This window comes from Heteronotia binoei, chromosome 1, assembly GCF_032191835.1.
Source record: "Heteronotia binoei isolate CCM8104 ecotype False Entrance Well chromosome 1, APGP_CSIRO_Hbin_v1, whole genome shotgun sequence".
Lineage (NCBI taxonomy): Eukaryota > Metazoa > Chordata > Lepidosauria > Squamata > Gekkonidae > Heteronotia > Heteronotia binoei.
In genome coordinates this window covers 164,897,337-164,911,703 of record NC_083223.1, presented here as the reverse complement: position 1 = coordinate 164,911,703, position 14,367 = coordinate 164,897,337, and the positions used below count along the sequence as shown (strand labels likewise).

Below are 14,367 nucleotides of genomic sequence, written 5' to 3'. Positions count from 1 at the left end.
GACATGGGCATGCTTAATATTTCATAAAATTAATGTGTGGTTAATTTTGATTGGATTGTGTTCTGTATTGCATATGGAGTTTTTAAAGTTTCATCTAGTAAATCTGTACTATGTAGCCAGGTTCAGAATTGCAGCCAAGTTAGGACTTCCTCTCTTTTAATCTTAAGAAGAATTTAGTTGAAACTAATCTCTATTATACCACAATAATTACTTGCATCTTATCTGAAACAATGTTCTACAGTAGCTTTATATTTTTGACCAGAATGTAAATGATACATGAATTACTCAGCATTCTTCAGTGCCGTGTACACAATTAGAGGCCTCTTCTGAACTGTAATGAGAAGAATTAGAGAGAGTATGCTTTTTGTAATTTAAAAGGGCGTAATGTAAGCAAAATAATAATTTAGCTTACATTTAACTCAGCAGGAAGTGGATAAAGAAGAATCCTCTAAGGCAAAACTACTGCTATGGTAACTACTCCAGAGATTCAATGCATTAAATTATCACAAATGTTTCCCCTCTTTTTAATCTATAGTTTTTTGCTTTCTCTTCATTTTTTTTTCCAGTGTGAACATGTAACATTGCCAGTCTTCACCTTTTGTGGTACAGTTGTATTCACAGTAGTAGGCATGTGTCAGATCATTTTTTTTCTGTATTAAATAGGGCAGTTTCTATATTTGGTTATTTATGTGCTTTCCTTCCTTGCATATGAAGTGAAAAAGAGACCTTAATTTTTGTTATGTAGTTATTCAAATTATTTCTTAGCAGCTTCATCATAAATCCCCCCAAAGTAGCTTATGATGATAAAAACATAAAATGTCAAAACAAAAAGCAAAAAAGCCTCTACTAATTATAGTTAATTACCAGGAGAACAATAGCAGAGCAGAATAAAGGTAGCAGCATAGAGATTTAAAAAAAACCAATCCTAAGAGGTGGGGAATTCTCCAGGAGCAAACTAGGCATTACACTAGTGGATTTTAGAGGAAGTTTACTTTGGGGTTATAACAGCATAGTGCTCTGTATCTGTGTAGTTCACAGGGTGAGAAAAACTGCACTAATTTCCCAATATTGTTTCATGTATTATTGTGTGTGGCCTCAGTGCCTCCTCCCCTGCACTTACCCAAGGAACTGCAAGCCCACCAAAGGCATACTGCACCAGCAAGCCCCCAAGCTGGGGAAGTTGTCTGCCAGGCTGTAGCAGGGTGTGACCTTGGCAGAACTCACTCAGAAATCAGCCCGCTAGAAGGAGCCCTGCTGGCTCTCAGCAGCATGCTCAGCAGCAGAAGCTAACCTAGCTAAGTTTCTATCAGAAAAGACCCTAGTACTGAGACCCGGAGGAGGTCTGGCAGAGGAATAGTGAACAGCGTGGACCTTCTTAGTTAGTAGCCAGCTCTTCAGGGGGAAGGGCCAGTGAGCTCACTAAACCAAAGCATCTATTGAGAAAGGGCTGATTTCATTCCCTGGCAGGTGGGAATAGGTAATTGACAAAGCACTGTGGGGTAATTGAGTGAAAAGAAACCTCCTCCTCTTGCTTTATTCTGAGACTCTATCCTGGGATACTTGCCAAACAAAAAGCAACTCAGGAGGGTGAGACAGCTATGAACTCAGACCCAGCACCAATGATCATATTTTCTAAAGGTGAAATGTGAGATTTCCTATGTTTTAAATTGCTGGCTCATTAACCGTAAGCAGCTTATGTTATGTAGCTTGGCATGGATGTAGGATTGCCAAGCCCCCGATCTGGATGGGGGTTCCCCTGCCCGGGAGGTTCCCAGTCTGCTGGCCTACATTGGAAGTGATGTCATTGCGGTGGCTGCTCTAGGCATTAATGGGAAAACTCGTTTTCCTGGACACTCTAGCCATATTGTACCATAGTTTTCCCCTCCCAAATGACTACAGTGTCTGGAAAAACATAGAGTTTTCCTGGAAATGCCTAGAGCGGCCACTGCACAACATTGCTGGTGCGATGACATCACTTTTGTATGATAGTCACCTACTCCAGAACACAGGGGACTTGGCAACCAACCCTACATGGATGAATTTGTCTCTGCAGTTCCCTATACAGGATTGTCCATGCACAGACCATAGCATAGGACATTCTAGAGCAGGGGTGTCAAACATACAGCCCCATGGACTGGATCCGATCCCCAGAGGGCTCCAATCAGGCCCTCCAGCAACTGGCTGTTGTCTGCTTCATTCTCCCTTGCCTGCTTTCTTTGGTCACCATTTTGTGTTTCTCCCCTGATCAGCCAGCCAGCAAAGCAGCCTCTCCCTGGTCTTTCCCTCTTCCCCCTTCCTTCTCCCAAAGGGAGGAGGAGCTTCAGCCAATGAAGGAACTTGGCTCTATAGCTCTGCTGTGTTAAGTTTGCCAGGCTCGATCAATCACACTGCAGAGCTACTGAGCCAAGTCTCTCTTCCTGAGGCTCCTCCCTCACCTTTTCCCCTGGGGAAGGAAGGAAAGAGCTCCAGCTTCCTTTGCCCAGTTCCCACCATTGAAGAGATACAAAGAAAGCGCTTTTAAGACTAGCAGTGTTTCATAGAAGGTATGAGCTTTTTGCCTTGTTACAGGGAGATATACACAAACACACAGAGTTTGGTTGGGCTTGTTACGGGTGCAGCTGAATTCCCCTGCTCTTTTTCACTGTATTCATGTCCACCAGTCTTTCTCAATAGGAAAGCGTGTGAACTATTCAGAAGAGCCGATAACAACAAGCCAGGATTAGGCTGAGATTGTGTGTCCAGCCCAGGTTTACTCAGAAAATTTCCCTTGATTTTTCTTTCACATTTTCCTTTGAGTGGTGATCTTGAACTTAGACTTCCCAGATAGTAAGTAGACTGATACTGACCACTGTATATGGCTGTCTCTCAGTTCTTGAACTATCAAATAGAAGTTGTAGTTATTTTTCTGGGGAAGATATAGTTTTGTAGACAAGTATATAGTTCTCAGCCTGTGCCATGGTGCCTTCACATGTTGTTGACTAGCACATGAAGCAGCTTCTGTAGAAAAGCTCACAATGCCCAGCTGCTTCATGTTTTCCTCTGAGTCTTAGGCTCAAAGCATTGACCATGAGATCTCTGTAATGAATGCCACTAAATCAAATGTAGGTTTGCAACCTACAGATGTGCACACCTGAACAATACCTGAACAGCATATTCAGGATTGGTACAGCACGGACATTGTCTGCATTTTTGATGTAATAATTCATAGCAAGAGGTGACATTTATCAGAGACTGTAAAACAAAACATTGCAAGCATGCTAATGTTTTAGGCATGTTTTATCTTAAGTAAAAAACATTAATTGTGTTTGTGTCCTTTATAAAATTTATATTTCTGCTTCTTGACATTTCATTTTATGTCACGCATGGCCCGGCCCGACAAGGTCTCATTTATGTCAAATCCATCCCTCATAACAAATGAGTTTGACACTCCTGTACTAGAACTTACTAGCTGAAAGTACTACTTATCTTCTTCTGGTAGAGACTGTTGAGTATTTTGTATAAGGGGTGCAGTTGTTGCCTTCTTGCTCAGTTTTGCTTTGACCACAATGAAAGAACTAGCAAATATAATATCTTCATTTTCCTTCATTATTCATGTTTTTTTTCCTTTAGGGACTGTGCAGTTCTGCTTTCTTCCTTTATTTTTTGTCTCGAGTTCTTTTCTTTGTTCTGTCCCAAAAGAGCTGTGGTGTAGCTAGTGACTTTAAAGTACTGCATTACAAGGTCTAAGTTTCTGACAGCCACAGTCACTGTATTGTTTGCAGCGATGGACTCAACAGGTTTAGTTCTTGTGCTATGTCTGGCTGGGCTGTACCACATGTGATAATAGGTTAAGGTTCATATAACTGAATGTCCTTCCATTAATTTTTTTTTTAAATGCCAGGGAGAATAGTACTAGCCCAACATTCTCCCTGACAGTCCCTATTTGTAGTCTGAAGTGCTACAGCTCAGATGCATTTTTCTCCTTTGTAAGCACTGTGCTGCAGATGTTTGCCTCTTTTGCCAGTGGTTTGCTGAACAGGCCTAGAGGAAGCTGATGCCCAATGCTAATTTTGGCAGAAAGCCTTCATTGTGAAAAACACAATTACTCTTCTAATGCTGATACTTCCATGCAAAACTAGTATGCATCTTCATGCCAACTGTTTTGACAAACTCCATAATCCAGCCTACTTGTGAGACTAATGAGCCAAACTGTGGAGTAGTGTCCTAAACACTATCAAAGTCCTGCAAATGTGTCCCCCCCCCCAAATTGTAACATGCTTTCAGTATTGATTTCTGGTTAGAGATCATTTAATAAACCAGTCATGTATTTTCAGTATCATACTTGAAGTAAACAGATTTATTTATTTGATTTTAGATCGCCCTCCTTTGCCAAGACAGGGCTCAGGGCAGTGTACTACATTAGAATTAATATAATTATAATATGATTTAAAACCATAAAATCTGCTCTGAGCCCACTCGTGGGAAAGGGAGGAATACAAATTAACAAAAATAAATACAAAATAATAAAATTCGTAACTGCTAAAAGATGTTGATAAAAGTCCAGGAAAGCCAGCCATTCACAAGGGAGCTGAGGGGGGTGGAAGATGGGAGTGTCAGATGAATGTTAGGGTACAAGAAAATTTATTCTGTTTATGTATACCTGGCTCTACTAAACAACAACTTGCTCAACAGCCTTCTATATATAATTATAAAATTATGTATGGAATGGAGAACATTGGATTTTTATGCATGGAATGGAGGATTTTTTCTCCCTCTCCCAAAATAGCCTCTGTATCCCAGAGCCAGGAGGCAATATCAGGAGAAGGTCTCGGCCTCTATGCCTTGTTAGTTGGTTGTGCAGAGGAACTGGTTGGGCGCTGTGTGACACAGGATGCTGGGCTTGATGGATCACTGATCTGATCCAGCTGGGCTCTTCTTATGTTCTTAAGAACATTTGCTTGGGAATCTTTAGCAGAATGTTTCATTTTGATCAGGGCGTATAGTTTAGCTGTTTGAAATTGTCTATCTTACCCCTTCCCAAGATAATATTTTTTGGCCTAGTTCTCATAGATGCCTGTAAAACTTTAGATGATGATGATGATGTTGATATTGGATTTATATCTTGCCCTATACTCTGAATCTCATAGTCCCAGAGTGGTCACAATCTCTTTTATCTTCCTCCCCCACAACAGCCACCCTGTGAGGTAGGTGGGGCTGAGAAAACTCTCCTAGAAGCTGCCCTTTCAAGGACAACTCCTATCAGAGCTATGGCTGACCCAAGACCATTCCAGCAGCTGCAAGTGGAAGAGTGGGGAATCAAACCCAGTTCTCCCAGATAAGAGTCTGCACACTTAACCACTACATCAAACTGGCTCTCACTATGCATACAGATACACACTATGCATCTGAAGATGAAACCAACTTAGATTGACCTGTAAAAATAGATGATGAGACTGACAGCTAGCAGCCTCCAGTTAAGCTGAATACAGTTGATTTTTGTCTGCACAGTAGGTGGCAAACTTGTTAGAACAGGTGGAAGTAACTTGAGTTTAGCAGACTATATTCTCAATGGAAATAGTTCAGCTGCTTAGGACTTTGTAAATGTTAGGGCAACAGAGAAGAAAGTCATTGATGTAAAACTGCATATTTTAAAATATTTTAGAAAATTAGTTTTGTGTAAATAGAGTATTTTAAATAGTTGAATCAGATATGTTTACACATAGATGTGCATGAGTTTTTGAGGGAAATAACTGCAAAAACAAATGATTTGTGACTATAAAATGCTTGATTTTTTAAAACATACACACATTAAATTTTCTTCTATAAACTGGTTGTAGAAGAAAATGCTTCAAGCTAGGGTTAATGTTACCTTCCATGCTCCTCTGATTTTAACAACAATGATGGATGAACGTTAGCTAGTGCGTATGTTTATATCCATTCCAGGAAATGTTTCACCTTCTGATTTCTGCAAATCAGCTGTTGTTAAACATAGAAGAATTCCAGACCAGGTTTTTCTGGTCAGTTGGCAACTCTGCTTCAAAAAGTTAACAATTTTACACTTTTATGATAATAATGTTTTCTTATATAGGGGAATATATTAAAAATTGGAGGCCAAGATACTTCCTCTTGAAGACAGATGGCTCTTTCATAGGATATAAGGAGAAGCCCCAAGATGTGGATCTACCATATCCTCTTAACAACTTTTCAGTAGCAAGTAAGTCTGTTCAGTAATCATTATTAGTGTCTATTTAAAATATCTCAAAATTCAGGTTGAAAACTCTTTTGGAATGAATAGATTTTAATGTTGTCAAATGTAAAATCACTGTAGCCTCTAAGCACCTTTAAATCTTGGGTCCAGTTAGGAATCTGATCTGCATTGGCTTCCATAATTTGCATATTTAATATCAAGGAATAAAGCTGTGATCTTTTACATGATTCTTGTTGAACTCAGTGGAACTTAGAAACAACAGTGCCAAGTATAACTACGTAACTGCTATCCTTTGCATATTTATTTGAGTAAGGCTTGCTTCTCCTTCTCTGGTGGCAGGTTTCACAATCAACCACTTTTTAAATTCATGGACAGATTTCTTTAAACATCTTTCATCTTAGAAACCTATTGTATAAATCAGGGGTGTCAAACTGGATCTGACATAAATGAGACCTTGTTGGGCTAGACTATGTTGGGTCAGGCCATGTCACGCCGGGCCATGTCGGGCCAGTCCATATGTGTATCTATTTAAGATCAGGTAGCAGAGATATAAACTTTATAAAGGACACAGAAAAGCACAAATAAATATTTTTAACAGCTTAAAACATGCTTAAAACCTTAGCACTCCTTGGTTTTAAAGGTGCTTTCTTTGTATTTCTCCCATGGGAATCAGGGAACTGGGCAAAGGAAGCTCTGACTCTTTCCTTCCTTCCCCAGGCGAACAGGAGAGGGAGGAGCCTCAGCCAATAGAAGGAAGAGAGGCTTGGCTCAGTGGCTCTGCTGTGTGATTGAGAGAGCCTGGAAAAACAAGCTGTCCCCCCTTCCTTCCCAAGTGAGGAGCCTCAGCATCAAATGGAGAAAATAGAGGTTTTGCTTTGTAGCTCTTGTGCAATTGAGCAAGCCTTGCAAAGCAAACTGTTATGCAGGAGAAAGCAAGATCTAGGAAGAAGGAAGCAGATGACAACCAGTTGTTCGGATGCCTGATAGGAGCCCTCTGGGGGCCTAATTCAGCCCATAGACCGCATGTTTGACACCCCTGGTATAAATCATCAGTTAAGATCTGGTATATTTGCAAATGAAACCAAAGCAAAAAAATTAAATTTGACTGAAAATTACTCCAGATTAACATAAAAATACATTTTACTGTTGCTTGAGTGGAAATACCCACAAGTTAGGAAAGGCACAAACAGGCATAAGAAAAGGCCTGCGTGGTTAACAAACAAAGTAATGGAAGCTGTAAAAGGTAAGAAGGACTCCTTTAAGCGGTGGAAAACCAGTCCAAGTGAGATTAGTAAAAGGGAACACAGGCTGTGGCAAATCAAATGCAAGACTGTGATCAGGCAGGCAAAAAGGGACTATGAGGAGCATATTGCAAAAAACATAAAGACTAACAATATAACTTTCTTCAAATATATTAGAAGTAGGAAACCAGCCAGGGAGGCAGTGGGGCCCTTGGATGACCATGGGGTAAAAGGATTACTGAAGGAGGATAGGGAAATGGCTGAGAAGCTAAATGAATTTTTTGCCTCCGTCTTCACTGTAGAAGACGAGAACTTTTTGCCCGCCCCAGAACCACTAATTTTGGAAGGGGTGTTGAAAGACCTGAGTCAGATTGAGGTGACAAATGAGGAGGTCCTACAACTGATAGACAAATTAAAAACTAATAAGTCACCGGGTCCGGATGGCATACATCCGAGAATTCTGAAGGAACTCAAAGTTGAACTTGTGGATCTTCTAACAAAAATCTGTAATCTTTCATTGAAATCTGCCTCCATTCCTGAGGACTGGAAGGTAGCAAATGTCACCCCCATCTTTAAAAAAGGTTCCAGAGGAGATCCGGGAAATTACAGGCCAGTCAGTCTGACTTCAATACCGGGAAAGTTGGTAGAAACCATTATCAAGGACAGAATGAGTAGGCACATTGATGAACACGGGTTATTGAGTAAGACTCAGCATGGGTTCTGCAAGGGAAGATCTTGCCTCACTAACCTGTTGCATTTCTTTGAGGGGGTGAACAAACATGTGGACAAAGGAGACCCGATAGATGTTGTTTACCTTGACTTCCAGAAAGCTTTTGATAAAGTTCCTCATCAAAGGCTCCTTAGAAAGCTTGAGAATCATGGAGTAAAAGGACAGGTCCTCTTGTGGATCAAAAACTGGCTGAGTAATAGGAAGCAGAGAGTGAGTATAAATGGGCAGTCTTCGCAGTGGAGGACGGTAAGCAGTGGGGTGCCACAGGGCTCGGTACTGGGTCCCATGCTCTTTAACTTGTTCATAAATGATTTAGAGTTGGGAGTGAGCAGTGAAGTGGCCAAGTTTGCGGATGACACTAAATTGTTCAGGGTGGTGAGAACCAGAGAGGATTGTGAGGAACTCCAAAGGGATCTGTTGAGGCTGGGTGAGTGGGCGTCAACGTGGCAGATGCGGTTCAATGTGGCCAAGTGCAAAGTAATGCACATTGGGGCTAAGAATCCCAGCTACAAATACAAGTTGATGGGGTGTGAACTGGCAGAGACTGATCAAGAGAGAGATCTTGGGGTCATGATAGATAACTCACTGAAAGTGTCAAGACAGTGTGCGTTTGCAATAAAAAAGGCCAATGCCATGCTAGGAATTATTAGGAAGGGAATTGAAAACAAATCAGCCAGTATCATAATGCCCCTGTATAAATCGATGGTGCGGTCTCATTTGGAGTACTGTGTGCAGTTCTGGTCGCCGCACCTCAAAAAGGATATTATAGCTTTAGGGAAGGTGCAGAGAAGGGCAACTAGAATGATTAAAGGGCTGGAGCACTTTCCTTATGAAGAAAGGTTGAAACGCTTGGGACTCTTTAGCTTGGAGAAACGTCGACTGCGGGGTGACATGATAGAGGTTTACAAGATAATGCATGGAATGGAGAAAGTAGAGAAAGAAGTACTTTTCTCCCTTTCTCACAATACAAGAACTCGTGGGCATTCGATGAAATTGCTGAGCAGACAGGTTAAAACGGATAAAAGGAAGTACTTCTTCACCCAAAGGGTGATTAACAGGAGGTGGTGGCGGCCACAAGTATAGCCACCTTCAAGAGGGGTTTAGATAAAAATATGGAACACAGGTCCATCAGTGGCTATTAGCCACAGTGTATGTGTGTATATAACATTTTTTGCCACTGTGTGACACAGAGTGTTGGACTTGATGGGCCGTTGGCCTGATCCAACATGGCTTCTCTTATGCTCTTATGTTCTTATGTTCTTAAATAGAGATCCAATATGAAATCTACTAGGGTCAACAGTACATTACATCTTAATCCTTTCAAGTTGACCCAGTTCAGTTTGTAATCATTCTGCAAACAGGACTGAGGTGACTTCCTTAAGAGCATTCACCAATTGTTAAGGAGCATGGCCCATTCAGTTTGGAAGAACTGAAACTTCTCAGCGTGCAAGTCTATCAGGCTTCTATCACCTATGTGTGGTGTTTTGTTAGAATACTGATTTGAAGAGCCTGGTGTACTTGGTACTGCATCTTCTGACAGATTTGAGATTGGTGTGCTGACCACATCACTACTCAGTAGTCTCCCTGACTGGTACTTGAACTGGTCTTGGACTTGGTAGTGATGTCCTCAGTATTTTTAGTTCTTGAGGATTTCAGCATCTATTCCAAGTACACTTAACAGATGTAGCCTAGGGTTTCATGATGGCTTATGATGACTATGGGGCTATTTCAGTCCCCATTCATATTGCAGTAGATTATACTCTCAATGCATTGTTCTTGACTGAGCTGATATTAAATAGTTCAGTAGGGAAATTGTGTAACTCCTTCGTCAATAGATGGCCACTATTTGAGAGGTTTAGATTGGTGGTGTTTTATAATCTCCGTGGTGGGTATTAGTTAAGATGATCTATCCTCATAGGTTGGTAGATCTGGATTGATTCATGACTATCTTTGGGAGACAGTTTTATTGCCATGGCTGGTATTGTAGAAATTTTGGTTAACTGTAGAATATAGAGGGCTTCTGGACTGTTGATTCAATCATTTCTAAGTGCCCTCTTTATGTCTGCAGAGTCCAGTCTTTTTCTTTGTTTCCTGAGAAGTTAGGGGTGATGAAAAGGGTTAGTAGATGGCTTGAGCGTAGACTGAACACAAGTCACAGCATGTATTCATGTCTGCTTGTTGTGATGGTAAAGCATACTCACTTCTCTGCTACCGTTGCATCTCACATTGCTGTCCAGCTGTGCAAGTTCTTAGTGGTGAGGGGACTTTTAAATTTTATCATAATTATATTGTTGCCCCTCAGTGACCTGTGCCATTTGCTCCCTAAGGTCTTTTGGCCAGAGGTGTGGTGAAAATTCAAACAGTTTGATATTAAAACATGGTATCTCAAGGCAGGAATTCCTCTTACATGCTTTCAAGATAATGTTGCTTGACTGTTGAATGATCCAGGAAAACAGTAATGCAGGCTCTTTTGACCTTGGAGAGCTCCTTAAGCCTATGACCATAAGCAACAACCTGTTCCAGAGCAGATGGGGTGCAGAGCAGAGATGCCCTACAGCATCTTTCATGCCGATAAAGTGGTGCTTAGACTTGATCTGTCGTTTCCGTCAAAGTGGTATCACCTTTCCACTTTTCCCAACGTATAGTGTTCCTGTCCTTTCCGCCACAGCCAAAAGATGATGGACTGAGGACTCTCCATATAGTGGATGTTAGATGTGTGATTTCCCTCTGTATTTCAAGGACTAGCATGTTCAGGAAACACAATTGTTTGTAGCTTGTGCTAATCCTAGAAAGGGTTCTCCTGTTACTGGACTGTCCAAATGGATTTTCCATTATTTATTTATTAGATTTTTATCATGCACTCTCTGCTGAAGCATAATATGTCATCTTAACCTTGTCCATCTAAAGCACACTTGGTTAGAGCAGTGGCAACATTGTCTGTCTTTATGGATTGAGTGCCCTTGTGTGGCTATTTGCTGTGTGGCTACATAGTCTTCACCATCCACATTCGCAGCCCATTACACCTTGGATGTTAAAAGCTCACAAGGATGTTAGATTTGGACAAGTCCGTCTTTCACTAATTACAGGATTCCTGTTTTTAAAAACCCCAAATATGCTGACTTTATCTTATTATACTTGTTAACAATAAATTCAAGTTCAGTACATGTTTGCAATACAGCAGCAACCATTGGCTCAAAAGATGTTCAGAATTGTTCTGGTTAATAAATTATTATTTATTGGCTGACTGATCCTATGGTTTTACATGTTCTTTGGTAAACTGATGATAGATAGTGTTTTGTGACTTACTGCCAGCACTCACCTTCCTACGTGTTCTAGCTCGCTAGTCACTCAGTATGTGGCCTACATAGAGACCATGAAGAAGATAAACAGGTTGCTTACCTGTAACTGATGATCTTCAAATGATCATGCAGTCACACATGCCTACCCAGCCTTCTCCATTGCTGGCATCTCCTAGTCACTTACCTTCTGTTGATGGGACTTACTGGTGGTGTTTGGAAGGGAGTGGTGGGTAGGGTCTATCTTGACTCCAGGAATGCACAGTTGATGCCTGCTCCCCAGAGGTGAAGCAGAGCTCCACCTACAGAGGTATGTTTGAAGAGCTCTTCAAGCTTCTGGTGAGTATGTATTGCCTGCAAAGATGGCCACTCGAAGATCATCAGTTACAGGTAAGCAATCTGTTTATTTCTACAAAGGTCTCAGGACTTCTTGTAAGCAAATCTATTTTTCATCTTTGTCATTATCCTTTGCCATCCACTCACCCAAGTGGAGGCATTCAGTTTCTCCAACCTTGGTGTCTTCCCACCCATGGAAGGCAGTCGTTTTCTGTAGGGGAATTGATCTGACTTCAGATTTTCATCTCCTCACTCTCTGCAGCTTCTACTTAGGAAAAGTACAGTGTGGAACAATAGTTTGGAATAAAGCAGGTTGCATCATTCTCCTTTTCCCCTTTTTATTTGCACAACAAACCTGTGAATTTCTGGCTCAATATTAGGAAGAACTTCCTGACCATTAGAGTGATTCCTCAGTGGAACAGGCTTTCTCGGGAGGTGGTGGGCTCTCCTTCCTTGGAGGTTTTTAAATAGAGGCTAGATGGCCATCTGACAGCAATGAAGATCCTGTGAATTTAGGGGGAGGTATTTGTGAGTTTCCTGCATTGTGCAGGGGGTTGGACTTAGATGGCCCTAGAGATCCCTTCCAACTCTTATCATTCTATGATTCTAGGTAGGTTAGGCTGAAAGTCTGTGAGTTGTCCAAAATCACAGCATGGACCAAAACAGGAGGGAAGCAACCTCATCAGAGTATTATAACACAAAGGCCACCCTGCAAAGCAGCCATTTCTCCAGGGAAGCTGATATTTGCCATCTGGAGAGCAGTTGTAATTCTGAGTGATCACCAGCCTGGAGATTGGCAACAGTAGTTCCCCAGGAGGAAATTGATGGTTTGGAGGGTGGAGTCTATGGCATTGTACTTGTCTGAGGTCTCGCCACACTCAATCCCCATTCATTCCAATCTCCACCCCTCAAATATCCAGGAATTGCCCAACCTGGAGTTGGCAACCCTATCTCTCAGTCAACCATCAACCTTCTTTGATCAGCCCCATCTGACTTCAGCTTTCTCTACCCCCCTCCCTGCAGCCTCTACCTAGGAAGAGTGCAGTCCTTCTCCACAGTCAGGAGCAAAGCAGCTTACATCATTCTCCTCTCCCTCTTTTGATCTGCGCAACAACCCTGCAAGGTAGGTTAGGCTGGAAGGCTGTGACTGGTCTGAAATCACAGTGTGAGCCAAAGCAGGAAGGAAGCAACCTCATCAGAGTATAATGACACAAAGTCCACCCCGCAAAGCAGCTATTTTCTCCAGGGGAGTTGATCTATGCCATCTGGAGAGCAGTTGTAATTCAGTGATCTCTGGCCTTCACCTGGAGATTGGCAATAGTAGTTCCCAAGGAGGAAGTGACTGGTTTGGCGAGTGGGGTCTGACATTGTTTCTGTCTGACATCCCACTCCTCCTCAAACCCCACCCTCTCCATGCTCCACTCTTCAAATCTCCAGGAATTTTCCAACCTACAGGTGGCAACCCTATCTCCTTTTCAGCAGCAGTAGCAAGCAACCAGGCCTAGGGTAGCCAACCTCCAGGTGGAGCTTGAAGATATCCTAGTATCACAGTTGAATTCCAGATAACAGATCTGCCTGGAGAAAATAACTGCTTTGGAGGGTGAATTCTGTGGCATTATATTCAGTTGAGGCCTCTCTTCCCCCTCCCTAAACCCTGCCCTCCTTAAACTCCACCACAAAATCTCCAGGAATTTCCCACCAACCTGGAACTAGCAGCCCTATTCAGGACTGGGCCCAATAAGTTTTCCCTCAGAGGCCAAAAGAGGCCTGGAAAGGTTCTCACCCCACCCCTGCCTTTTACTGAGAAAACCCTTTTACTGAGAGAACCAAGTTTGGTTGCCTTTTATTGACAGAAGCAAAATTGGTTGCCTAGCAACAACTACTACCTGGTAGCTTCCCCTGTGGCCAAATCCTCATCTATCCTGGGTCTGGCAGTGGGTGGGAAAGAGGAGCATAGCCAGCAAATAGTATGGGAGAGAGGTTGACAGTTCATGGAGTGCACACCACAGCCAATGGAAGAGCTGGATTGGGCCAGTTCCATTAGGAAATTATTATCTATGATTCAGACTAGAGAAAAATAATTGGGGGGTGGGTACACTATAGCATCAGGACAGGGTTAAATTGTCCCAGATTTACAGATGAAGAGAGTGGTATTTACCATTCAGTTGCCAGCATTGGTGGCAGTGCATTTTTAATTTAATGTAAAGTTCTGACCATAGTGGAGCATCATATTGTATATGTTAATACTAAAAAAACTTGTGTAAACTACAGTGGAGCATGGGGGGCCTGGCCACTTCATTCAATCCCCCCACTTCCATCTGTATGGCCCCTCCACTGGAGGGCCTCCAATCTGCCTCTTTTGCTCACCACTTGCTACCGCTTTTGAGCAAGTGCAGCATTGCTACTGTAGCATTGGTGCTGGTTTCCTCTTTGCCATGTTGTTCAAAACAAGCAGCAGCTGCTGCCACTGCTGCTTCAATCGAGTAGCACTTTATTTCTGTTTTCAAAGCTCACAGCATGCAGGAAGGAAGGAGGACCCTCCAGTCACAATACCCTCTTCCTGCAGCCTCTCTTTGC

At 42.1% G+C, this 14,367-nt stretch overlaps 1 protein-coding gene across 3 annotated transcripts in view; it reads left to right on the top strand.

Annotated features, from left to right (window-relative positions):
• AKT3 (AKT serine/threonine kinase 3) overlaps window positions 1–14,367 on the top strand; it is a 340,649-nt gene that overhangs the window by 164,890 nt on the left and 161,392 nt on the right. For 2 of the 3 annotated variants that reach the window (XM_060243690.1, XM_060243700.1), the window contains exon 4: window positions 6,068–6,193. The exons of the other annotated variant lie outside the window; for it this stretch is intronic. In XM_060243690.1, coding sequence (XP_060099673.1) covers window positions 6,068–6,193 — 126 coding nt within the window. The remainder of the gene's footprint in view (window positions 1–6,067; window positions 6,194–14,367) is intronic. 3 annotated transcript variants of the gene reach the window in all.